The following is a 26,910-nucleotide window of genomic DNA, read 5'->3' on the forward strand; positions in this document are numbered from 1 at the left end:
GAAATGATGTGTGTCAGCATAAATAAGAGATACTTTTTACCAGTTGATAACCCAGTACTTGGTAAGCTATCTGAAATTACAATTTTTACAGTTAAACATGACTAGAACACTGCAGCACTCACTTGACCTACAGTGGAACCTCACTCACACGCTTGAAAAGCATACTGTACAACATTTTCCATCCTGGATAGCTGACGTCACTTTTTCAAACTTGCGCCTTTTGGAATGATTTGAAAAACATTCCATGGTATGAATTTACAGTTTATTTCAGTGCTTGCAAACATTCCGCTAACACAGTCCTTCTCAAATAGTGGGACGGGCCCCCTTGGGGGGACGTGGTGCGATGCCGGGGGCGGGGGGTGCTTGTGACCTCGGGGAACATGCTTTGTTTTTGCCGTACCAGAATATAATGAAGTGTATGTAGCACTTGGCTTCACTGTAACTACGAGGAACTACGGTGTTTTGTTTCATTTAATTATTTAATTTCTATTAATTGTTTTTCTTATGGGGGCATAACAAAATATTTGAGAAGCACTGCGCTAACACATGACTACACACACACTGAACACACTTTCCACATTTCGTGCCATCTCGCGTGTCTATGCGCTAGTATGACAATAAAGCTCGTTGAATCCTAGTTCTTGGCAGCGTCATCCCCAAAAAAAAGAAACGTAAGAATTTGTAAACACTGCTGCTGAGTGTTGATTTCAAGACCTACAGTACAGGACTTCTCCCTTGTCTGCAAAACATAACTGTCAACGCAGAAGTGTAAACAGGCAACCTACTTTACTACTGAATAGATGTTTCATTGACTTATAAGTGGCCTTTTCTCTGATTTTGTGTTTTAGCCATGAGAAAGTCTGCTATTAGCATTCTAATGGCAACTGGAAGAGACCTCATGCTGCCCTCTGCTGTCACCTCAACCTCCCCCAAGTTGTACTTCTAAAATTCATTATATAAAATGTTCACACCCTCACGTCCTCCCTAATCAAACAAGCGGCCTTATAAAACCTCCAAAGCTGTAAAGGCAATGTAGCACTCTCACCGACGTGCTGCCTCACTCGACAAATGGTGCCCCACACAAACATGCAGCGTTGTAAAGACTTTCTGTTGTGTGGGGACTCAAAGGACTGCCTGTGGTTTGTTAGTACCACGAGGAGTTGTTAGCGACTGACATACTGCTGGGGGGGTGATCGATTTCACATTTATGTTTAAAATTGCCATGACACCTTTGTATGTTTAAGGGATGTAATGATATGAAATTTTCATATGACAGTTACCAAATTGACCACGGTTATCATTATTAGTTATTAGGGTTGGAATTGGGGGTTAAATCACCAAAGATTATTCCCAGGCGCAGCAACCGCTGCTGCTCACTGTTCCCCTCGCCTCCCAGGGGGTGATTAAGGGTGATGGGTCAGATGCAGAGAATAATTTCGCCACACCTCGTGTGTGTGTGACAATTATTGGTACTTTAATTATTATTGCGGTATTGTTGAACGTGCTCATAACGTATTAATACACACTGACATATTTTAACCAAGTATTATAAAATAAGAACTGGGGCTGGGCGATATATCGATATACTCGATATATCGCGGGTTTGTCTCTGTGCGATATAGAAAATGACTATATGGTGATATTGGAGTATACCCTCTCACGCAGTTGCTTTTAGCTGCGGTCATTACACTACAGGCTCTTCCCACTCTTTCTTGTGTCTCCTTCTCACAGACAGCAAGCGCACCTTCTTACATACGTCACATACGTATACGCCCTCGCGGAGCAGAGAGGTAGCAGCATGGGCAACGTTAGCTGTGGTGCGAGTGGTAATAAGAGAGAGAGAAGGTGCGAATCTGGTAACAAATGAAGGAATAATTAATTCCCAAGAAAACAGCAGTGGGTCCATCGTCTGGCGGTGGTTTGGCTTCAAGTGGGAATATGTCGAACAGACAATCGTAATTTGTCAAGTGTGGGGCAAAAGCGTTGCTACAAAAAGTAGCATTACTGCTAATATGTAGCATCATTTGAAAAGTCACCCACTAGAGAATGAAGAGTGCTTGAAACTGCATGTCAACATCTCCGTTTGGTGCCATACCAACAAAATGCCGAGGCAACCATTTCCACATCAACACCGTATGAAAAAAATAGTGAGCAGAAGGAGATAACGTCCGCAGGAACCTACCACATAGCGATTTGATTTCCTATTATGCAGCTCATTTTTATTTGACAGTTATTGAAATATCTTGTGTGACATCATGCACAAAAATGCACTTTATTTGTTTTAAACTATTGTAGTGGCGTTCTGTACAAAAAGTACACTTTAATTTAGTGTTGTTTTGATATGTCATCTTAGTGACATCATGCACAAAAGTGCACTAATAGCTTGTTTTAAAATGTCTGACAATCTTGCACTTTCTGTTTTGAAATGACATGAATGTTTGTGCCACTGCTTAATAACTGTTTAATAAATACAGTTTTGGTCAATTGACTTAGTTATGATTTCCCTCTCTGCATGAAAATTTAATATGAGCATGTATTAATGCAGTATGAACAAGAAAGTTTTAATGTAGACACATAGAATCATTATACTGGTGTGATTATACGCATCAAGTGTTCATTCAATGCTAAGGCAAAATATCGAGATATATATCAAGTATCGTGACATGGCCTAAAAATATCGAGATATTAAAAAAAGGCCATATCGCCTAGCCCTAATAATAACTATAATAAATTGACCCAAAATATACTTTTTTTGGCAGAAAAATTATTAAATACCGTAATGTTCTGGATTTTTAAGAGCCATATTTTTATTTGAGTGTTTAATGTATTTTTTTGTTTTTTATTTCCTTCATGTCCAGTTTATGTGATGTCAAGCGAGTTCAAGTTCAGCTTTGTCTTTGTTAAGTTGAAAAATCCCCCACCTCTGTCTCATATTCCTCTGAGTATACTTTAGTCACTCTTTACTAAAAGAGCACAGCTTGTAGGTTTAATGTGCACAATTGAATATCTTAGTTGTTCAGACAGCAATGTGTTTATACAAGTTTAGCTTGTGGTATGTTGTTTCTTAATGGGGAAAGACGTTTGTGTCTTTTATTTATGTTAGCATTAAGCTAGCCAGCCAGCTAGCAGTAGTCGGTCCATGAGTTTATCAAAGTGCGGTTATCCCTCACAGGTTTTTGTTGATTTTGATATTAATAATACTAACCGTTAGGGGTGCACAAAAAAATCGATTCACATTCGAAATTGCAATTCTTTTGCATCCCGATTCTAAATTGTTCATAATTATCAAGAACGATTAAAAAAATTGTATATATATGTATATATATATGCAGATGGATGGATGGATGGATGGATAGTACGTAATTTAGGTTTTGGTTGATTTTGGCAGCGCCAGTGGACCAAAGCAGTGGTGTTTTGCCAGAAAAAAGACCACATTTCCCATGAGGACTAGCGCATATAGCATCAAACTGACACGATAATACCACAATGATTCAGTTTTACTGATCTTTGTACATATTTCACTCAAACATTATATTTGCGGTTTGCAGTCATTGCATTGTTTTTTATTTATACAATACTTGTAAGTTTGTTGCGTGGCTGTTCGTGTCAGTGTAGAACTGCAAACTATCAAGCTGGTGGCTATTCATTACTACCACGCAAATTTCTGATAGCTAACATTAGCAATATCATTTTGATATGAGCATCGAAAGTCACTTACTAGTTTAGCAGTAACCGAGCCAAGGCTACATTGGCCGAAAATCCCTCCTCATCTTTAAACTCACAGCAACGAGTGAAAGCCCGGCAGTGTTGATTCTTGATTGTCCTTTTAACCGAGTGTAGCATCCCTTTTTCCTTTTTTTTTGTCTCATCAGACAAAACTTTTTATTTGTTTGTTTTGTAGCTTTTAGACCTAGAGACTTAGAATTCCTTTTATTGTCATTCAAGTTTGAACTTTACCATGATTTTTACTTTACTTTTGCCATGATAGTAGTAATTGCACGTAGGCGTTTTTCTTCTTTTAGTTTTCTGGCAGCACGTAAGCGTTCGTAACGACTTCCATTTTTTTAACGAATAGGAGAAGGGGGAGTGACCTGTTTCGTGAAGCAAGTCAGCACATTTGCAGTTTTTTGTGTGGCAGGGTTCCTGTCACCCTCTTCTAAGGCCCCGTTTACACTAAGGTTATCCAGGGTGAATCACACCTAACCTTATCCGTGTCCACACACAACAATGCCACCGTTTAAGACCTCCGCCCCCCTCCGTCCACCGGTGCAACGCGACCTACTACGCATGCGCGGGGAAAAAAAGGTGTCCATTTGCTCTCCAGTAGACTACTTTACTTCACTGTGAAGTTATTTAAAAGAGCTGTATTGTAAATAGTTTGCTGTGCATTTTACATTTGTTTGCTGTGTTTTGTGTGAAGGTTTTTAAATTAAAATGTATCTCCTTTGAACAATATCCAATGTTGTGGTATTTCAACTAACTAGAATCCAGTGTGTCTATTGTAGTGAATCACACCTGAGACATCATAAATTAATCAAATCTTTATTGGACACGTAAGCAATGTGATAAAGAACATTTTACAACAATTACAACAATTAATCTAGACAGAGAATACCCAAAGTATTGTTGTTGTGGGTTGACTCCGCCGTTGGGGTATTCTTTCGTGAGATATGGCGTCAGGGGATAAGCTGGGTCACCCCAAAGAAAAACGGGGAGCGGATCTTCATCTTCCAGCAGTTGTTTGGGACACGAGGGGATGGTTCCATCTTTCAGCTGCGCGCTAATGGCGGAGTTAGCGAAGGTGCGGGTAAGTGGTAAAGTTGGTAAGTGCCAGTGAAAGCGATACAGACCCCTCAGGCCATGACAGAGGTATCATTCAACTAGTTGTAAGTCAATATGTTATCCCAAAAGTTATGAAAATATTTTTTGAAGGTTGAAAAGTTACTTGGCGCTGCTTTAAAAAAACGTTTGTATGCCATCTCCATGCAACCAGAAGAACCTTTTGAAACCTGTTTTTTTTAGATTCTGAATCAAATAGTCACCCCAGTAATCAGATCGAATCGTTTCGATTCACACCCCTACTAACTGTCAGAAGTTTTACCGCGGTTATCATTAATACCTTTTATCGTTACATCCCTAGTAGGCCTACAATCTAACTTGTGCTTGTGTGTGTGAATGTACTTTTGAGTATTTTCAGTCCTCCTTTTAAATTCTATTTTTAATAAAAAGTACTGTCAACCTTTCTTGACCTCACATGAAGAATGACAAAAGGACCATTGGAAGTTTCTTTAAAGCAGAACTACACAACAAAAAGTTTTATAATTAATAATAATAACAGTGTTAAAAATATGGTGTGCAAATGCGCAAGAAAATTGTTCCAGAGAGCTAGAGAAAGGGTCATTAACATCTTTCCTTTTTTTCCCCCTTAGAATCGTCCTGCCAAAGTTTAGTTTTTACTTCTCAAATCCCCCCAGCAAAAGTGAATATTTTTAATTCACAATGAATTGCCATCTTTGTGTGGCAGTTTGTAATATAATTACTGCTCCTAATGACTGATTGAGCTCTAGACGATATGTCATGAGAGGAATGCAGTGATGCAAAGCTTTCTTATTAGACGATTGGTTGATTAGGTTAGCCTGTATTCCAGATTTGCCTCACAGTGGGAACTGAGTTTGAGATGAACCAGTATACTGTGAAATTGGGAATTAAATATTGTAAGCCTTTTGCAAGATGATCAAGTGGCTATGGCCCCTCTAAGCGCCTGTTTCCTGTTCCTGCCACCTGATACTTGTCAGGTGGCAGGAACAGTGCTTCATAACAAGCTGGTTCAGGTGTTTTTTATCTACACCCTGTTATCCCATCAAGTCAGGAAACTCTCCATACTTGATGATTTGGAAACTACAAGTTGGTTCTGTCTTGCCTGACTAAAAAAATCCAAATAGCTTCTGGGAAAAAGCCTGTTGCTGTAGCCTCGCGCCCCATCATTTCAGGGCAGGAAATATCTGTCATGAAGATGTGGAGTCGCGCTTGCAGCATAATTGTTGAGCTTCCTCCTGTCATCGTGTACACAAACAATACTTATGAAAGCAGCTTTTGTCTTATCTAATGTAACCACCTTGAGACGTTTTATTCCAATAGAGATTGATCTTGGAATTCTGGAGTTATCCTGTTTATTAAATTTCTGAACCCAATTAAAACATTTTTTAAATTTTACCCAAATTCTTCATGGTTGTCAATGCTGACAACCATTTCTCGAATTTGAATTACGATTGAGTTAAAGCTGGGAGACGTCTAAGCACACAAACCGAAATGTACAAGGATTAATGAATTTATACAAATTCCTACCCCGAGTTCAAGTCTGCAAGTTCGCCAAGAGTTGTCCTTTGTTGCCGAGTCTGAGAAGCCGGTCGTTTGACAGGACTAACAGTGGACTCTCTGTCCATTGCACTCTACTGGGACTGAAACAGAGCTTCATAACAGCACAGTTCCTGCTTGTTTGTCCGTCCCAACAGAGACGTGCTAAGGGCAGCCAGCTAACATGTCTGTCAACCGCAACCATGTGAAATCATTTGGCATGGCCACGGCTGCTGTGTCTCACCACTCCCATCGAAAGCCCTATTGTTTGTCGAGCATCACCATGGTGATGAACCGGTTTTCTTTGTGAATATTAACACAAAATGTGCTTCCTGAGACAACTATCTTAATATCCAGTTTGTCATATGTGTGCTGACTGTTACAATTGTGATTCTATTGATGCCAAGAGTTGATCATGACAGCAAAGTGTTTGCTTCAGCAATACGTTTTTTTTATTTTTTATTACAAGTACAGACAAGCACTTTTACATCCTGAACAAAAAATGTTTACTTGATTTTGTGTCTTATAAGCACAAACTCTCTGCAGTAGAGGTGGGAATCTTTGGGCACCTCATGATTCGATTTCAATTACGATTCAGGAGCTACGATTCGATTAAAAATCGATTATTGATGCATCTTTAATTTATGTATATTGATGCAGTTTCACATTTCTTTTCGTATCACTGAACGTTTACACTTGCAACTAAAAAAACTATTCATTTGGAATAAGAAACAGTTACTTTAATTGTCACATTTATTAAATTAATGAAAATGATAGTAAAGGAGCTGGTCGGATCTCTCGGTGAGGTGGCTCGCTGCAGTCAGCCAAAATTTAGAACTGTCTACATTACTTTATTTACAATAAATAAATCGATTATCGATTGACGTTCACTAATCGGTTCTATAATTGTCCATGTCCGAATTGCAATGCATCTAAAAATGTATTATTTCCCCCACCTCTACTCTGCAGCCTTTCTTCAGACTACTGAACCTACGGAAGCTTGGCCTGAGTGACAATCAAATCCAGAGACTGCCTCCCGAGGTGGCCAACTTCATGCAGCTTGTGGAGCTGGACATATCCAGAAACGGTAAATTACCACACAAATGCATGATATTTTTGTGCCGACACTTTCCCTTTAAAGGAGAACTGCACTGTTTTTGGAACAATACCTATCATTCACAATCCTTATAGAAGACCAGTGTTGAGTTAGTTACTGAAAACCAGTAACTAGTTAGTTACTAGTTACTTTATTTCAAAAGTAACTCAGTTACTAACTCAGTTACTTACACCAAAAAGTAATGCGTTACTGTGAAAAGTAACTAACTAGTTACTTCTTTTTGTCTTCTTTTTTTTTTTAAGCTCCCATTAATGCCCTTTTAGCCTTCATTTCAGTACTGTTATTACACTGGAGAATAATGCAATCTGTTGATCAACTTGGCATGCATTTGCATCCCTGAACTCTGCTAAGCAATTTGGTCTACATACAACACACAAAGACAACGATGTTTCAAAGGGCCAATTTATTTCAGGCCAGAACAAATTAACATAACTATTTTAAATAGCTGCAACATAACATGCATAAGTAACAAAAAGCATAATAACAACATAGCTGTAAACCAAGGAAGTACTTTAACTTTAACTTTACATACACAAAGCCTAACCAGGCGTTTTTTCTCTCAAGGAATTCTGAAATGAAATCATGTCTGAAGCCCAGAACACTCTACGCATTTCCCCAGTTTTAGTTTAGAGATAAGGAAAGATTGGCCTGGCCCACTAGGATCCCTCTTTATGTTTGTGAACTTTATAGTCTATACATTTAGAGTGATGTGATAATCAAACACTCTAGAAGTCTAGAATGAAAGAGTATATAAGAGAATTGACAGAGTGTGTACTATAATTCATAATAACATTGATTTTGATTCAATATTATGTTTTGAGCAATGACAGTTTGAAAGAAAACATTGCAACTTTTTCTAAATTACATTTCACCTTTAAGCTTTTTTATTTCACTTTTGTTATGTTTTTGTTTATTTTAATAGTATTTTTAAAATGTGCCGTGGGCCTTTAAAACATTAGCTGTGGGCCGCACACTTTTGACATCCCTGCTATAGATAATAAAAAATTAAATGTGATAAATCTATCGATAAAAAGCAGAGCCTGGCAACGCATGCGCGTTTATCATAACTCTCTCGCTCTGTCTGTCTCCGCCCCTCCCTCATGAATACTGCTGCGCGCACCCCTCCCCTCCCTGCCTCCCCACACCCAGACACACACAGAGCGCGCCTCCGGCTTGTGACACAAAAACATTCAGAAGAACGACACCGCAGCGCTCCAATAAAACACACTCAGATCTTCTGTTTCTAGCCGATACTACATAAAAAAATAACGTAAAATAACACAGTAACGCATCATGTAGTAACGGTAACTGAGTTACTGAATATAAAAAATAACGCGTTAGATTACTAGTTACCGCCAAAACTAACAGTGTTACAGTAACGCGTTACTTTGTAACGCGTTAGTCCCAACACTGTAGAAGACAGGCACACGTTTGTATTTTTTATGCACTCAAACTAGTAAAGAAACACTGGTAAAAGTCAGCAATGGAGCCAATGTGAGTCGCTCTATTCTGCCTATAAAGCGCATTAGAAACTATCCAAACACCTCCATCATTTTATATGCATACTGTAATTTTATATGTAATGTAGTAACAGGCATTTTTATAATATGTAATATTCACATATTTTGCTCATTTTAAGCATACGGCGGCGTATTAATTTCACAGACTCATAACAATGTTCGCTTTTTCCTTCAACAATAACAAATATTACTAATCATGGCAGAATTCATGAAATGCGACTGTTGAACAACTTAAGCTGTACATCAAGCAAGAATGGGAAATAATTCCACCTGAAAAGCTTCAAAAATTGGTCTCCTCAGTTCCCAAACGTTTACTGAGTGTTGTTAAATGGAAAGGCCATGTAACACAGTGGTAAAAATGCCCCTGTGCCAACTTTTTTGCAATGTGTTGCTGCCATTAAATTCTAAGTTAAAGATTACTTTAAAAAAAAAAAAAGAAGTTTATCAATTCGAACTTTAAATATCTTGTCTTTGCAGTGTATTCAATTGAATATAAGTTGAAAAGGATTTGCAAATCATTGTGTTGTGTTTTTATTTACGATTTACCGTACGCAACGTGCCAACTTCACTGGTTTTGGGTTTTGTCTTTACAAAGCCTCACTTTTTCCACATTTTGTTATGTTACAGCCTTATTCCAAAATAGAATAACTTATGTTTTGTCCTCTTAATTCTACAATCAATACCCCATAATAATAATGTGATACAGTCGTGCTCATAAGTTTACATACCCTGGGAGAATTTATGATTTCTTGGCCATTCTTCAGAGAACATGAATGATAACACAAAAACCTTTCTTCTACTCATGCTTAATGGTTGTGTGAAGCTATTTATTGGCAAACAACTGTGTTTACTCTTTTTAAATATAAATGACAAAAGAAAGAAAGAAAAAATGAAATCTGGTGTGCCGTGGCAGCAAAGGCAGATACTGTATGTTTGCTATGAAACATCTGTGCTGCAGTATAGCACAATGTGCAGTTGCCAGTCCCCCACATTGTCTGCTAAAGGACAACGCGAGCCAGACAAGTGTCTGTGACTGCTCTCGCTCAGGAGAATCTCTCTCAATGTGCACTTGCAGAATACATGCATGCTGGAAGAGTCTGGTGGTCATTCTGCTTGGCGGAGCTCACAATCTGAAAAGGAAGTCATAGTCCAGTAGTCATTGCCTTTTTTTGTCTGGTATTCCTTCCCCAGTCACCTCTGACCAATAATGTGTGTCTGTAAACACATTTCGTTGTTTTGTTTTTTGTGAAAACAAATCATTGTAACCAAAAACAGGTTTTCTAGATTCCTGAGAAAACTGACGGCATTATAAAAAACACACACGCAACAGCTCTTAGTACAGTGTTTCAATTTGAACTTTCCTTTTTCTCCAGCATCTGGTTGTGGTTAAAATAAACTTTAAAATGATTTTGCTCTTTTGCTAAAAAGTCCCTTACATCTGTGGTGCTCAGTCCTGCCTTCTCCTCTGATCTCCTGCAGACATTCCGGAGATCCCCGAGAGCATAAAATTTTGCCGGGCCTTGGAGATCGCAGACTTCAGTGGAAACCCCCTCTCTAGGTAAGGGCCGTGATAACCCATCACTCCAGTAATAAAATATAGTGCTTGTCCACATGCAAATCTACTATGCGCACCAAGATATAATTGCTGGACTATTAACACAGAATCCTGCATTGTCACATGTGTGTGTCTGAATGCGCGAGTGCACTTGATAGTATATCTGCTGGAATTGCTTTTAAGTGTTTTACCACTCAGGACTTTCTGTACACAATAATTGAACCTACAGGAAGTGATGCATTTGTGCAACAATGCACATGTCCATGACTAATATCAATTGGTAAGGGTATATGATTACGATGTAAAGTCACTAGTATTGTGTTTCAGTCTTTTGTTGTATTCTTAATGAAAACCAGTGGAATGACTGCAGCTTTGTTGCAAACCTACAGATGGGAATACCAGTCATGTGATCCTTAAAGAGACTCTCCTTTTATTCCATCCTTTCTTTGTGCTGCAGATTGCCGGATGGTTTTACTCAACTGCGAATACTGGCTCACTTGGCGCTCAACGAGGTGTCATTGCAAGCTTTGCCCAGCGACATTGGAAAGTATGTTTGATCGTTAATTCTTTCATTCTCACTAAATACAGTGATGTCCTTGCAAGTGTCTTCTATTTTTAATGCATATACAGTACTTCACCAAATGGCTAACGAATACATTTGGCGTGCACTTTATTAGCTCAGTAAATCATTAAGTGACTGAGGGGCTCTGAGGCAGCCGGGCTATGGGGGCCCCTGCTGCTCTAAGACAGATGGAGGAGCCCCCTCACCATGCCAGGCAGCCCAGATGAACAGACCTGCCATCTGACTAACCAACCTTCCTCTCCTCTCACCTCTCTTCATTTATCCCTTCTACTGCCATCATTCACCCTACGGCCACACCTCTTCTTGCAGTCTGGCCAACCTGGTGACGCTGGAGCTGAGGGAGAACCTGCTTAAGTCCCTACCCACGTAAGTGTCAACTTTTTCCAGCATACATTAGAGTATTGCATTATCTGTTGCTATATCCACCAGGATCAGGATGCCACTGACAAACAGCCAGTGTTTATTTATTGTTGTGAGCTACTCATTTTGTGCAAGTGTGTGGAAGGCATCGACAACTTACCTCTAATGTCATAAATTAAAAAACTAAAACTTTCCGTGTACATTGTTAGAACATTGGGAATGAATGGTATGCTTTCGTCGTACTTAGATACAGTGGATCCTAGATTTATGAACTCAACCGGTTCTTGAACATGGTTTGTAAAGCGAAATGTTCGTATAGTTAAGCATAGTTCCCCACAAGAAACAACGTAAACATGAATAATTGGTTCTAGCCGCGACAAAAGTCCCTATTTTAGAAAAAGAATGCACACTTTGAAAACACTCTACTGCAGGGATTCTCAAACTGTGGTACGCCAAAGAATCACTTATTTAAATATTCAGTGTTACTGTTCAAACTGTGTGTAATGTTAAAGTGGCCAAAAATATTAAATATACTTGTTAAATAAAACATCTGCCTTGTTTTAATATTTAGGCCTGCTACGCTACTGTATTTTAACGTTAGTCAATATGATAGTACTTGGAGAGCCAAGTCTTTTCTGTGGTGGTACTTGTTGAAAAAGTTTGAGAACCACTGCTCTAATGTTTGTATGTAAATAACATTAACAAAATAACACAACAGCAAGCTAAACTGTCAGCGCACACGCGCACACACATGAGAGTCCTTATGGTGTTCTTAAAACGTTAACAACCATGTTGCTACAATAATAAAAGGTTAAAGTAATATAATCTTGACTTTTCTGTCCGCACACAGCAGATGACGTGACGGCACAATAGGAGGAGAACAAACTGCAGGTAGAGAGAGTAGGGCGCGAGGAGGAGGGGAAGTGTGTGTGGGTTCCCTCTCTTCTAAGTTTGAGTCCAAAGCGAATCCCTCCTTCTTTCCAGGCTGGTTTGTTGGCTTTTTTGTACCCACATTGAGGAAGCTATACAGCAGACAAAGCTTGGTGAATGGCGAGAAAAGAACCACATGCGAAAGAACTGAAAACTGGCGACCGAGTCATGGACTGCGTAAACAGGATATGATGTATGCGGCACCGCCTCTCCAATATGGCCGTGCCCTGTGTGGACTGTACTGCACAGGTTTTAATGTCATCCAAATGGCAGCGCCCTTAGGCCAGCGGCACACAAGATGAATGAATGAATGAAGCGTTTGTACACCGAGGCATGGTTCGTACACAGAGGCATATTTTGTTGTGATCTTAAAGCCCGTAAAATCAAAAAGTTAGCAAATAGAAGGGTTCGTAAATTGAGTTTTGACTGTACGCTATAGTTGTTCCTTCAGGGCACGTTTGAGCAGCTTATTCAAAACTTGTTGCATTTGTTCCCAGGTCACTGTCTTTCCTGGTGAAACTGGAACAGCTGGACTTGGGGAGCAATGAACTGGAAGTGCTGGTAAGTGCCTCGCCCAATATTATATAGCAGGTGTCAAGGTTTTCAGACCCATGTCCAATATTGGCTTTCCACATACCTTACTACCCAAAATTCCCACCACCATGAGTATGTCATGACAACGGCATATTTTTCTTAGTTCCTCCGTGTCAGACGCAAGGTTCTGCCATGTGCCCCGAGCACAAGTCTTAGCCTCGGAGCACATGCAAGTCTCAATAGGAGAGCGTAAACAAAGGCCCATGCATGGCCTGACGAGGGCATAGGCTGAACAAATAGGTGACATCATGTTGAAACCTAGCCTGCGAGCTGTCTGCCATAACCGAGCGACATTCTCCTTTACTTGGGTTGGCCACTATAGATTTTAACTTTGACCATGTCATTTTGCCAAAGTAGAGCACATGATGTTTGCTGCAGCAGTAGCGGTTTCCACTGCGACTCTTAACTTCCTGGCATGGTACCACCAACCAAAACTAAATTTAAAAACTCACTTATTCTTATTTACTTGTTTTCAATTTTCTTCCATTTCTTCTCATTTGTTAGCCAGACACCCTAGGTGCTTTGCCCAACCTGAGGGAGCTTTGGCTGGACCGGAACCAGCTGTCCTCGTTACCACCAGTAAGTCAACTTGGGTTAGGGTTTTTTTTATGCAAGAGATAGCCAAATAAATTATTCTCTTTTTATGTTTTTGTCTGTAGGAGTTGGGGAACCTCCGGAGACTGGTGTGTCTGGACGTGTCTGAGAATCGTCTCGAGGAGCTTCCGTCTGAGCTCAACGGTCTCCTGGCTCTCACCGACCTGCTGCTCACACAGAACCTGCTGGAGGTCGTTCCTGACAGCATAGGTGAGATGGAGAAGAAAGACATAATCTCAATTAGAGAAGTAGGATGTACTGCCCTCTGTTGGAAAAATAATGCCATTGACACTAGTGAAGCATGACGCTTACACTCTATCTGTGTACTGGCGTTTTCCAGCGAGGGCCGCATATAGAAAAGTCGAGGGATGCAGGAGAGCCACTTTGATTTGTCTAATTCAATATGCTGTTGGCCAATAGAAATTAAGCATATGGTTAAATTGCATGTTTTTTTCAGGCTGTCTGAAGCAACTTTCCATTCTGAAGGTGGACCAGAACAGACTGACTCACCTGACTGACTCCATAGGAGAGTGTGAAAATTTGACAGAACTCGTATTGACCGAGAACCTTCTCCAAGTAAGGCTGCAGAAGAACAAATATAAAACTTTATCATGGGAGATTGATCTGATCCCATGTTCTCTGTGCACCGGACAGACACTTCCTCGCTCGCTGGGCAAGCTGAAGAAGCTGACCAACTTGAATGTAGACCGCAACCGCCTGGGCGCTGTGCCCAAAGACCTTGGGGGTTGCACCAGCCTCAATGTGCTATCGCTGAGAGACAACCGCTTGGGAAAACTGCCTGCCGAGCTCGCAGATGCTACGGAGCTGCACGTTCTGGATGTGGCCGGGAACAGGTCTCCAGCACTCAGAACTCTTCCAACCACCATCCAATAATGTGTAAGGTGCAAGAAATGATTCATGTCATTCTTACTAATTTGTCATCCTTTCTGTTTTTGGACCTCAAGATTACAAAACCTGCCTTTTGCTTTGACCAACCTCAACTTAAAAGCCATGTGGCTGGCAGAGAACCAGTCGCAGCCCATGCTCAAGTTCCAGACCGAGGATGACGAACGCACAGGGGAGAAGGTGTTAACCTGCTATCTGCTGCCTCAGCAGCCTTCGCCTAGCCTCGGTAAGATGCACCCTGTCTTCTTCTTTGTTTCTTGTGCTTTGTTGTATGATCTTCTTTGCTCTGTCTAGACATTCTGTGTAATTCTGCGCTCTCCTCCATTTATTCTCCACAGAGAACCTGCTACAGAACAGCGTAGATGACAGCTGGACAGACAGCAACCTGAACAGAGTGTCGGTCATCCAGTTCCAGGAGGAGACCAAGGCCGAGGACGAGGATGATGAGGCCGCTGCAGAGCGTAGAGTAAGGGATTGACAGTGGTTATGTAGTACTTTTTAGTCAGGTTGTTGATTTATTGCTAAGTTGACATTTGTTATTCAGGGCCTCCAGCGCCGAGCCACACCCCATCCTAGCGAGCTGAAGGTGATGAAGAAAGTAATCGAGGAGAGGCGGAATGAAGGCTTCACGTCTAGACCCGAGGGAGATGATCAGTTGTCTGATGTGCAGGTACACAGTCACATGCTAATAGTCCAATTTGTTTGAAAGCTTTCTTTGTTTCTTAAACAGGTACTTTTTGTTTTTAGGAAAAACGTCTCAGTGACCTTTCCAATCAGAGCCATGATTCCCAGTTGTCCAACAGTACAGTGTCAGCCACCTCTCACGAAGAGAGACGGGAAGCTGTTGTTCCCTCCCAGAGACATAGAGAGGACCTTGTGGACGGTCACTCTCATCAGGAGGAGGACGACCTGGATGAAATGGAGGTGGAGTACATTGAGGTGATCAGAATTCAAACCCTGCTCCTCTTCAGCTAAACTCCACTCAACTGGGGGCGGCATGGCGAAGTTGGTAGAGTGGCCGTGCCAGCAATCGGAGGGTTGCTGGTTACTGGGGTTCAATCCCCACCTTCTACCATCCTAGTCACGTCCGTTGTGTCCTTGGGCAAGACACTTCACCCTTGCTCCTGATGGCTGCTGGTTAGCGCCTTGCATGGCAGCTCCCGCCATCAGTGTGTGAATGTGTGTGTGAATGGGTGAATGTGGAAATACTGTCAAAGCGCTTTGAGTACCTTGAAGGTAGAAAAGCGCTATACAAGTTTAACCCATTTATCATTTATTTAACTCTCAAAGTTTCAAACGTCCCTGCTCTTTTTTTGCCAGCCCACTGTGCACTTTGCAGAGGAGCCCATCATCCGCGTCAACAATGAGGAAGACGGTGAAGAAGGCGAGGGGAGCGACGAGGACGGCGAAAGGCCGCCCTTGCCTGCCGAGAAGCAACGTCTCATCAGGAAGGACACCCCGCACTACAAGAAGCACTTCAAGATCACCAAGTTGCCCAAGCCTGAGACGGTGGCGGCACTGCTGCAGGGCTTCAGCCCTGACGGCCTCAGCTCACCGACACAGGCCGCCGAGGACGAGCAGGACGAGGAGGAAGAGGACACCATTAGCACCCCTCTGCTCTGTCACAGAATGGAGGCATCGGAGCTGGAGGACAGCCGGTACCACGTTAATTCCAGCCAGGTCAAGGTAAAGGAGAGACGGTGGAGCTCCTCAATTGCTTCACTTTGCTCACATGTTAGAAGGTGTATTATCTGCCTTGTACTCCAAGTTTGGAAAACAGGACACTTGCTAAAGCCATATGCCGTAGGCCATCATTTTTGTGTTTCGTTTTAGTTTGGCTGTCTGCCAAAAATGCACCAATTCATCGACACAATAGCTTGATACACAATAGCTCAACATACTGTAAAAATAAAAATAATTCAATATTAATGAGGTGTATTAGATATTATACCATTTGCTGTGTCATCTGTGACACAAAGCGAAGATGTTTAGATTTTGTGTAGCTAGTTTAGCATATATTGACCTACATGGATTGGTTATCATCTTTCAATGTACAAACTACATCAAAGTGACCCCCTGCACATCTCAGAAATTTTTCGGGAAAAAATTTATGCTGTAAATGATATTGTACATTTTAAATTTGCGTAAAAAAAAAAAGAAGATGTCCTTTTACCCCTCAGGCAGCTGCAGGTCATATTTTCGCTCGCCTATTCTTTCACATCTCTGGCGCTGATCAGTACTAAAAACCTCACGATACATGTTAGCTGGCCATTGCTTAAACGATTAATTGTGTAATTCCACATGCTTTGTGTGTGTGTGTGTGTGTGTGTGTGTGTGTGTGTGTATTTTTGGGAGTTGAGTGGGTGGAGTCTACACTGACTGGTTATTACAATATAATGAACCACTGAATTGATTGTTTGGAAGATTGCAGCTGATTCACTAATTATTCACTTGAATTGAGGAAGTTTGTTAACAGTGATCATTTATGATGTGTGTTAGCGTGTGCGTGGATGACCAGAAGATGTATTGGCAGAGCTGGAATGTGACGTCCAATTAGTTTTTTGCACGGTTATGTAGTTTATAATTTTGCATAGAAATGACCTCCCCGCGACTAATTTTGTCTAATATTTAGAATAGATTTAATGAACTTCAATTGATTGTGCTTCCCTATGAATAAGTCTATACTCTCAGTTGTATATAAAGCTGCATGGATTTAAATGTCCCCTGTGGTGCTGAGATTCCTTGGACACTTCTGCTGTCCGCTCTTGCCGAGAACTGTTTTTGCGCTATGGCTCTTTGGTCTTGTCTTTCCATCTCTGCCTGTATTTGCTTCCGGTAGCTGGGGTGGTGCGAGCGTTGTACTGCTTTTGCTTTAAAAATGGAAGATGGGATGTCACGGAGAGTGTGCGTCTCTGGAATGTTTGAATGAATGTGTTTTATTTTATTTTTGAGCGAGTGTGAGCATTTTTTTTTTTGGCCTAACTAATCCGCATGCTTGTCGCTGGTTACTGTCCTAACAGGGGGTGTCATTTGATCAAGTCAATAATCTGCTGATTGAACCTGCTCGAATAGAGGAGGAAGAGGTCTGTACCTTCACTTTCCTGTGCACTCTTTTGTCCTTCCTACTCATCCTAAATCCATGACGTAATCCAAGCCAATCATTTTAGGAACCCCATTACCATTCAGTGAGTGTAGCAGAACCTGAATGCCACTTTGTTTTCGTGAAATGCTGGGCAACGACAGAATAACATTACATTTTATACAGTTGTGAAGAATATAATTATATAAAAATTATGAATGGTTTGCTTAGCAACATAACTTTTTTGATGTGGTATTCTTGACATAGCTGTGTGGTTTGAGAGTCCCAGTCCTGCTTCATGTTCTGCCACATCTCCTGCCATCTTTTTGCTCCTGCTGCTTTGCCCTTTTTTTCCCTTGCTTGCCCGTGCTGTGTTGCCCTGCCTTGGACGGTCTAGTTAGGACATCGGCCTCCTTCATTTTGTTCTGAATATTCTGAAACACACTGAAACAGTAATTTAGCAGGGGTTCCAGAAGACATTTGTTTCTCCTATGAATGTATTCATCAGACTAAATTGTTTGTATTTTAAATATTTCAATACAGTGTGATATTGTGAAATACAGAGTTGGAATGCCACAGCATGGTCTTTTAGTCTTCTTTCCGTTGTGGATGTAGTACACGACTTTCTGTTTTTCTACTCGACTCCCTCCCATTTTGCATGGCTTGTATACAGTTTATTAGTTGTCTATTCCTTGTTTAGCCCACATTTTAAAGCCTCTCTGTACAAACATACTTGAATGCAACTGACGAGAGCTTCCAAAAGTGTGTATTTATATTTTGTCTGTAGTCTAAAGGCAGCTAAGTGATTATTGGCAAATTAGCTGTGCTCATCGCACAGTTGTTAAAATTAAAATCTAATCCATTCACATTGACAGTAAGATCTAAAAAATGCACTTAAACTGGGTTTAGACTCCAGACTATCTCTCCATGCATAAATTATGATCATCTCCTGGCAGGTGGATGGAGGCCATCTACATCCTCTGTCCATGCTGCTCAGTTCCATTCAGCTCTTTATATTGACTGTGTGTTGACTCCTCCTCCTCACCTTGCAGCACACCTTAACCATCCTGCGCCAAACAGGCGGCCTCGGCATCAGCATCGCCGGCGGGAAAGGATCAACGCCATACAAGGGGGATGATGAGGTCAGACCATTTCCTAGATAATGGCAATAATCCAACAGATCTGAGAGTACTAATAATAAATTTTTTATTGGATTGTTGCTGCAGGGGATTTTCATCTCAAGAGTTTCAGAGGATGGTCCTGCAGCTAAAGCAGGAGTCAAAGTGGGAGACAAACTACTAGAGGTACACATCCAATGCACTCAAATGGGCCACATTTCACAGTAAAATTGGTGATCGACCAATTATTGGCGCCGATATTTGGCATTTTAACGTATATCGTATCAGCCTTTTTTTTTCGGAATCAGACTTTTTAAAAAAAAATTTACAACTACAAAAGAACTACACCAGCAGATACATTATATACACATATGATCGCAGTATTTAGTATTAAAAAAAAGTAATTAGTAATAACTGCTCAGGCACTAGCCCATTTGCCGTAAATGCAAAAAGTTACCTTTTTACTAAAGCCCAATTATTATTATTTTGATTCATTAATGAAGAAAAAAACCTCTCATTGTCAGTATCCCTCCATTAATTTTCTACCGTTTGTCCAATTCTGCCTAAATATGTTTTGATATCTGATGGGGCATTTTATTGAGTTCTTGTGATAATTGTTCTACGGTCTGCTTTCACTGTGGCACTCCCACGGCCACCCCCCCTTTGGCTCCTTCCTGCAGGGGTGGTGTTCTACATTATGTGTCCTCTTGTTTGTTCTCCTCTACTTACCTGTACCCGTCAAAACCTCTAAAAAATTTTGCCGGGATATCCCATTTTGGCTTTCTTTCCTGGCGTCTTCCCATTCTCGTTTTGTTTGTTTTCGCTACTACAGAGATCAAGTCGCTCGACAAACCTCCGTGCGCAACACTCGCAGCGTGGGCTCGTTAAAGCAGCGCTGTGAGTTTCATGTTCCGTGACTCTTAATCAAAATACGCAACAGATATGGATGACAAATAGGAGACTTATTGTATAAGTACAGAAGAGCAGACAGTAGCTCACACATTCTCATACTTTCTGTAACATCCAGGAATATATTATGTCAGCCAGCTTTAAAAATGTCTCAAGTATAAGCTACGTAAAGGAGCCCAAAATTGTTTTTATTTAAATGTCCGCAATATTTCAGGGTTCCTCACAAGGAAACCTTATAGTGTTTTTTAAATCTATGAACAGCTATAAAATTGAGTAGATTAGTTTTTGTGATGTAGAGAAATCCCATATTTTCACCTATTTTCCCAGAAGATTTCCCATATTTTGAAATGCAAATATCGATGCTCCTTTTTGACACACGTAAGAAAGGTGTTAGTGAAATTTTCTGATGTTTTTTGGTGCTATATTTACCCCAACATTAGCGCCGCATAAATGATTATGTTGCTACCAGTCCAACGTTTCTTAGAAAAAGTTGTCCAGCTGTTTACTAACATATGCTAGTCATGTTTAGCAAACTTTTACTGCAAATAAATACATGCTCTAAATATTGGTTATTGGCCTCCTTGACAACTAATAATCGGTATCGGCCCAGTAACAAACATAATGGTCGCGCTCTAAATAAGATGTTAATTTATGTAAACTTTCTGGCCCAGGTGAACGCTGTAGACCTTCACGAGGCTGAGCATCACACTGCCGTGGAAGCGCTCCGCAGCTCTGGTACGGCCGTATTCATGACGGTGTTGCGCGAGCGCATGGTGGAGCCGGAGAACGCCATCACCACCACACCGCTGAGGCCGGAAGATGACTACTTCCCACGGGAGAGACGCAGCAGCGGGCTAGCTTTCAATGTGGAGGATGGTCACAAGAGTGGGCCTCTACAGCGGCTTTCCACCTGTCTTAATCGAAATGACAAAGGGCTGGGATTCAGCATCGCTGGGGGCAAGGGCTCCACTCCCTACCGCACAGGGGACACAGTGAGACACATTTTGAGTTATTTTGGGTCCAAATAACATCTGTTCAAATCATTTTTAAAATGTCATATGTATGACCCCTTAACGCTGGTTAAATGAATGCTGTTTTGTTAGCCTATTTGCTTAATCAATATTGACCACAACACACACAATTTCTAAAAGTTCTATTTGTGTCAGTTGTGGTCGGAAAGCCCGGTCATGGAGTGTTTGCCATAACTCTTTCAGTCTTTCAGCTGTGCCTATTCTGGCCACAGCGTTTCTGCGTCATCGCCGTGGTGAACGGAGATATGAATAGCGTGCCTCGGACACATGATAGGTTCACTGTAAAGCGGACGGGCAGTGAAGCGTATATTTGGGCCAGTGTGCATCACTCCCCTTGAAACTGGCCTCAGCTCACACAGCACAGAGGAGAGCGCGTTTATGATTTAGGCGGGTCTGGCTGTAAGTCAAAATGTTTTTGGGAAAGGATGCAGTGACTTGATGTTGCGGTTGCTCCATGGAAGCGTTGCTGTGCACTTTGCTCATGCATGTGTTGACACTTTCTGTTTTCCGTGGAACTGAGCAGAGAGTTTTTGCTTGAGTTTCGTATTTGATTTGGTGAAAAACATATTCTGAAATCGGTCAGTTCAACTTTGATGCATAAAGATGGACACTCTTAAGATCTTCTCATCAATTCACAACTTATTTAGAAGTGAATTGTGGTGGGAAAAATAAAGTCAACTTCCATTTACTTTGTTTTCAGGGAATTTACATCTCTCGCATTGCAGAGGGGGGAGCAGCCCACAGGGACAGCACGCTACGCGTTGGTGACAGGGTCATCTCTGTGAGTAGTTTTCTCTCCAAGTTACCAGAGTTGAACTAATCAGGCCTCACTTTACAATTTTAACATCTTTTGACAAGCGACTTAATGTATTTATATATCCTGGCATTAGATGCTGCAACTTAGTCATGAGGCTGACTGATAATGTGTTTTTAATTTATTTAGTTTTCAAACTAATGCAAAATACAAAGAGTTAAAGGCTTCACAGGAATACCTCTTAACATTGTGTTGGGCCGTTGTTTGTGAGAATGGTGTGTTTCTAAACACTCATCTCAATTAAAATAATGTATATAAAGCATTTGCTATAATGTCATGCCTTGGGATAACATTTCCTGGCTTATTTGCATTGACTCTTTGTTCCTCATGCTGTTTCTCATTTTCCTGATTCATTCTTTCCACCTCCTGCTGCATGCTTACTATTGCATTACCGCATTGCCTCGTGGGGTGTTGGTACGGTGTCGGGGGGTGGTGGTGGTGGGGGTGGCCTGAGCCTGTCACTGCTGCTGACATGGTAGACACATGTGTTACCATAGCAGCGGACCAGTGGTAGCGGTGGTAAGGGATGATACTGTCAGGCCAGCGCTGACCTCTGCTTGTCACATGGGACCATTTTTTTAAAAGACTGCATGCCTGAAAGCTTACCACTGTTACCAAAAAAACTTGTTGCTTTCTGCTGCTTGCCTTTGTGTATTTGAGATCAGATTTTTTGGGGAGTTTCATGCTCATACTGGTTTTTACATACATAAAGGCAAGATGCAAACAATAAGATATACAGTATTTATCTCTAACAATGATGATGGCAAGGCTCCTGCTTTCCTGTTGCCTTTCCAATCACTTGGCACCCCGCTACCCTCTTTTCTTCTGGCCCTCTAATCCAGAGAGCAGTTAGAGCTCTCTATTGCACTCACTTTGGCACACCGTGCCAATGATAGAACCGGTTGTTGTTATTGTAAATCCAGATCAATGGTGTAGACATGACAGAGGCCAGACATGACCAGGCAGTAGCGCTCCTTACTGGCACCTCACCCACAATCGCCCTCCTGGTGGAGCGAGACCCCAACGCACCACGTTCGCCGGGTCTGTCCCGGCAGCGAGCCCACTCCCCTCCGCCCCCAGAACCCTCGGACTCTCCGGACCAGGAAGAAGAGGGCCTTCCCGGAAACCAACTAGGCCAGGTGGATGAGTATCCCATCGAGGTAAGAGACCAAACCACCTGTAATTGCACGTTTACTCTTGAATCTCATTGAGTTATACCACGTCTTCCTATTTGGCTCTTGTACTATAATTGCTGCTGTCCATTTCCAGAGAGAATCCATGGTATGGTGATTTTTAAAACAATGGAGTTTACAGCAACCCCAATATTGTACTTTTTTCACTTTTTAGCGGAAACAAATGTGCAGTAACAAGTGATCAATGTACGTTTAGCTTGACTAACATTTTATTTAAAAAAGTTATAAATACAATTCTATAAATACCTTTTATTCTATTTTATATACCAAAATATATCTTGCAAAAATCATGTAAAATCAAGAATCGATTCTGAATCGAATCATCACTCCAAAAATTGGACTCGAATTGTAATGTGCCCCAAGATTCCCACCTTTAGTACTCGTATACATCCCTAGCCCTGGCTCAATAAAGTTTGGGAAACACCGCTTTAGTAAATTTGTACCTTTTAAACACCATAAAAAAAAGAATAATTCACTTAACAGGAAGTGACTTTGGTCAAGTCGGGCGGTCCTCTCGGCCTGAGCATCGTGGGAGGCAGTGACCACGCGAGCCACCCTTTTGGCATCAACGAACCTGGAGTGTTCATCTCAAAGGTATCCCAACAAATAAGTAATTTCCTGTGTTGCCTCCTGTAGACGATGCATGCCCCTCCTCCACAGGTGATTCCTCACGGCCTGGCGTGTCAGAGTGGGTTGCGTGTGGGCGACAGGATACTAGAGGTGAACGCTATCGACCTGCGTCACGCCACGCACCAAGAGGCTGTCCGTGCGCTGCTGGCCAACAAGCAGGAGATCCAAATGCTGGTACGCAGGGACCCTTCGCCGCCTGGCATGCAGGTTAGTTTGTCCACAGAACATATCAAAGTGCAAAGAAAAATCTTGTGATGCTGATGCAGTGATTTGCGGTGTTACAGGAAGTTGTAATCCATAAGCAGCCTGGGGAGAAGCTTGGCATCAGTATACGCGGTGGAGCCAAAGGTCACGCCGGAAACCCTTTTGACCCAACGGATGAGGGCATCTTTATATCTAAGGTAGCATCCGTGTTGACGTATATTTTGGTCGAGTTTATTAGCTAGACTTCCTAAATTCACGTTCAAACAGGTGAGCTCAAGTGGCGCTGCTGCTCGAGACGGCCGATTACAAGTGGGCATGCGCATCCTGGAGGTGAACAACCATAGCCTGCTGGGCATGACGCACACAGAGGCTGTGCGGGTACTCCGGGCCATTGGCGACTCCTTGGTGATGCTGGTGTGTGACGGCTTCGACCCGCGCAACGTGACTATTGTTGAGGTGGGTCTAAGTGACGAGCATTATGTCTGTATTGAATTTTACTCAATGCCAAGTTGCTAAACATCTTGTGTTTTATCTCCAGCCATCTCCTGGCATCATCGCAAACCCTTTTGCAACAGGCATCGTCCGTAAGAACAGTATGGAGAGTATCTCTTCTATAGACCGAGACCTGAGCCCAGAGGAGATGGACATCATACAAAAGGTACAATCGCAAATCACACACACGATTTTTCCAAATGTGTTTCGGGAAATATCTAGTTTGCATAGAAGGAAGTCATTAGCATGCAATGCAACAGTATTCGCTAGCCATCAACATACCAGGAAACACTTTGCCGTGTTTGTAATCGCATCAGCCAAGTTGACGCGTGAATCAAATGTTTTGTTCAGCGGTTTTGTCGCACCACAGCAATTCCCCGTTAGCGGGAGTTTTACTGCCTCCACTCATGCATCAGAGCACTCGAAAGCGCCAGTGTGGCCGTTTATTTTGTCCGGTCTGCCCACACAAACCCCCAAAGTGGCGGCCTCTAGATTTAATGGAGCTGCCATTGTTTCCCCGGCTTACTTAAAGCAGCAGTAAGGATGCTGAATGTTGCTCTTCTCCAGGAGTCTGAGATGGTGCGAGAGACTTCGCAGTGGGAGAAAGAAGAGATGGAGAAAGTGGTAAGTTACAAATTTAAAAGAGCAGATAGTTACTACCAAATATTAGTGTTAGTCCACACAAGGTGACTGTAGTCCCTACTTCTGCACCCTACTGGGTGTTGTTTGACAGCTATTCCTGTAATGTTCCACCTTGCATGCGTATTCGGCTCCCATAGCGAATGATAAGTGAACGAATGATTCTATACTTTTCTTTCCCCTCTCTTTTTTTCTCAACTCCCGCTCTCTATCCTTTTGACGTGTATGGTGCAATCACTCCATCTCTGCCGCTTTTTCATGTGTCTGCTGTTCTTTCACCCCCCTCCATTGCATCTACGTGTGTGTGTGCCTTTTCCCTCTGCATTCTACTCCTTCCTTTCTCGTGAAGGAGCGTATGCGTTTGGAGCGAGAGGAGGCAACTCGCCTGCTTGAAGAGGAGACTGAGGTGAGATACTCCTCCATGCTGGTTCCGCCAAACTCCGATCCATCACAAACAGGCCCCCCTCCCCTGCCCCCACTGGAGTTCACCATGTTCACTGTGGAAAAATAGTAGCTCCCACTAAGACAAAGACGTAATACAGGGGGTTCCAAACTGTTTTGTATCGAAGCCAGCGCACTGAAAAGTCAAAAGATTTGGTGGCCATTTAGATATTGTTACTTTTGTAAACATGCTAAAGCTAACCCATGTAGGTATGCTATACAACAAGCCTGAAACTGCACTTTTTGGGGAATTTTGCCTGTCATTCACAATACTTCGTAAGACAAGAACACATCTTTTTTTATTCATTGTAATTTGTAATACACAGCTAATACAATATATCCAACATTGCAACTAATAGGGGTCATTTAATGCACCAATAAAGCACTTGAAAAAAACTTCCAAAAACCACCAACTATACTCCATTAACATCTCGTAACCTGCATATTAACCAAGCATTAGCGATATTATTGTTGTATGCGCTAACGCAGAGGAAATACTTTTAGCGGTTCTGTGATCACAGAGACGCAACTAGTTTATGCAGCTATTTATATACTGAGCTGCTGCTGCATTGCCTCTGAGTTAGTAAAAGTTTGCTAGTTATAAATCATGCCACTCACTGGCAACTTAGACCCGAAGATTGCAAGTAAGACATGAAAAGACAGTCCTTTGCACCCACCTTTATTAAAAAAAAAAAAAAAAAAAAAAAACTGCGTCAGAATTATGATTACCGTATTTTCCGCACTATGAGGCGCACCGGATTATAAGGCGCACCTTCAATGAATGGCCTATTTTAAAACTTTGTTCATATATAAGGCGCACCGCATTATAAGGTGCACAGAATAGACGCTACAGTAGAGGCTGGGGTTACGTTATGCATCCATTAGATGGAGCTGCGCTAAAGGGAATGTCAACAAAACAAATAGTGATTGTACTGACACTTCTACTTGCTGCTCTCTGTTCATCAACCCACTGTTCGAGTTTGTCCTCCAACTGTAGCCATCTCGCTTTGTTCCCTCTGAAACTCTGTTTAGTCTTCTTTACTTGGCGCAGGTCATCATGTTGCTTCCTCCACTTCCGCACCATTGATTCGTTAATGTTAAATTCTCGCTGCTGCTCTATTCCCGTGTTCTACTGCGTGACTGATCGCTTTGAGTTTAAACTCTGCGTCGTAAGCGTGTCACTTAATAGGAGCCATTTTTGGGTCTTTACATGAAGTTTGGGTCTCGCAACTACGGTTAGCAGCCGCCGACTTCATTTTCCCCCGTAGAAGAGGAAGCGCTTCTTCTACGGTAAGCAGCCGTAGAAGGGGGAAAATGAAGTCGGCGTAGGTACCGTAGTTGCGAGACCTGTTGTGGCTCAATATTGGTCCATATATAAGGCGCACCGGATTATAAGGCGCACTGTCAGCTTTTGAGGAAACTGGAGGTTTTTAGGTGCGCCTTATAGTGCAGAAAAATACGGTAATTTCACTAAAGCTGGATCTGCTTATCACTTATTTTCTAAAGCTTGTAGCTCATGCTCCCTATACTCAGGCTCAAAAATACAAGGTTCTGGATCATCATTTGTCCCAAAGTAGTCTTTGATGGCTCTCATGAAGTATGCCATGTTTAGTGGTAGTAGTTGTTGTTGTTGAAGGAAATAGTGAAAGTTGTGATGCATTTGTGAAATTATTGCTTGAAATTAGCAAATACCTAAATATTACATGTTGTTATGAATGTGCCTGTTACTAAAGTACACTGTATACTTATACTTGCTGTATACTTACAGCAAGTATATAAAACCTGAATGGATTTTTTTTTTTTAGGTTTTTAAGTGCTTTATTGGCGCAATAGAGCAAATCCCATTA

At 41.7% G+C, this 26,910-nt stretch overlaps 1 protein-coding gene across 13 annotated transcripts in view; it reads left to right on the forward strand.

The window, feature by feature from the left end:
* LOC133630117 (protein scribble homolog) overlaps window positions 1–26,910 on the forward strand; it is a 78,772-nt gene that overhangs the window by 28,932 nt on the left and 22,930 nt on the right. For 10 of the 13 annotated variants that reach the window (XM_062021455.1, XM_062021456.1, XM_062021447.1 and 7 more), the window contains exons 2-28: window positions 7,324–7,441; window positions 10,471–10,549; window positions 11,004–11,093; window positions 11,439–11,495; window positions 12,917–12,980; window positions 13,518–13,592; window positions 13,673–13,817; window positions 14,065–14,183; window positions 14,262–14,461; window positions 14,573–14,739; window positions 14,852–14,979; window positions 15,058–15,183; window positions 15,261–15,452; window positions 15,834–16,199; window positions 17,534–17,596; window positions 18,645–18,734; window positions 18,819–18,896; window positions 20,291–20,611; window positions 21,351–21,431; window positions 22,388–22,624; window positions 23,141–23,251; window positions 23,318–23,494; window positions 23,572–23,688; window positions 23,759–23,947; window positions 24,030–24,149; window positions 24,551–24,607; window positions 24,972–25,028. In XM_062021455.1, the coding sequence (XP_061877439.1) occupies window positions 7,324–7,441; window positions 10,471–10,549; window positions 11,004–11,093; window positions 11,439–11,495; window positions 12,917–12,980; window positions 13,518–13,592; window positions 13,673–13,817; window positions 14,065–14,183; window positions 14,262–14,461; window positions 14,573–14,739; window positions 14,852–14,979; window positions 15,058–15,183; window positions 15,261–15,452; window positions 15,834–16,199; window positions 17,534–17,596; window positions 18,645–18,734; window positions 18,819–18,896; window positions 20,291–20,611; window positions 21,351–21,431; window positions 22,388–22,624; window positions 23,141–23,251; window positions 23,318–23,494; window positions 23,572–23,688; window positions 23,759–23,947; window positions 24,030–24,149; window positions 24,551–24,607; window positions 24,972–25,028 (3,624 nt within the window). The remainder of the gene's footprint in view (window positions 1–7,323; window positions 7,442–10,470; window positions 10,550–11,003; window positions 11,094–11,438; window positions 11,496–12,916; window positions 12,981–13,517; window positions 13,593–13,672; window positions 13,818–14,064; window positions 14,184–14,261; window positions 14,462–14,572; window positions 14,740–14,851; window positions 14,980–15,057; window positions 15,184–15,260; window positions 15,453–15,833; window positions 16,200–17,533; window positions 17,597–18,644; window positions 18,735–18,818; window positions 18,897–20,290; window positions 20,612–21,350; window positions 21,432–22,387; window positions 22,625–23,140; window positions 23,252–23,317; window positions 23,495–23,571; window positions 23,689–23,758; window positions 23,948–24,029; window positions 24,150–24,550; window positions 24,608–24,971; window positions 25,029–26,910) is intronic. The other 3 variants (XM_062021445.1, XM_062021454.1, XM_062021446.1) reach the window with 2 other exon arrangements.

Source organism: Entelurus aequoreus, linkage group LG15, assembly GCF_033978785.1.
Source record: "Entelurus aequoreus isolate RoL-2023_Sb linkage group LG15, RoL_Eaeq_v1.1, whole genome shotgun sequence".
In the NCBI taxonomy this organism is placed as follows: domain Eukaryota; kingdom Metazoa; phylum Chordata; class Actinopteri; order Syngnathiformes; family Syngnathidae; genus Entelurus; species Entelurus aequoreus.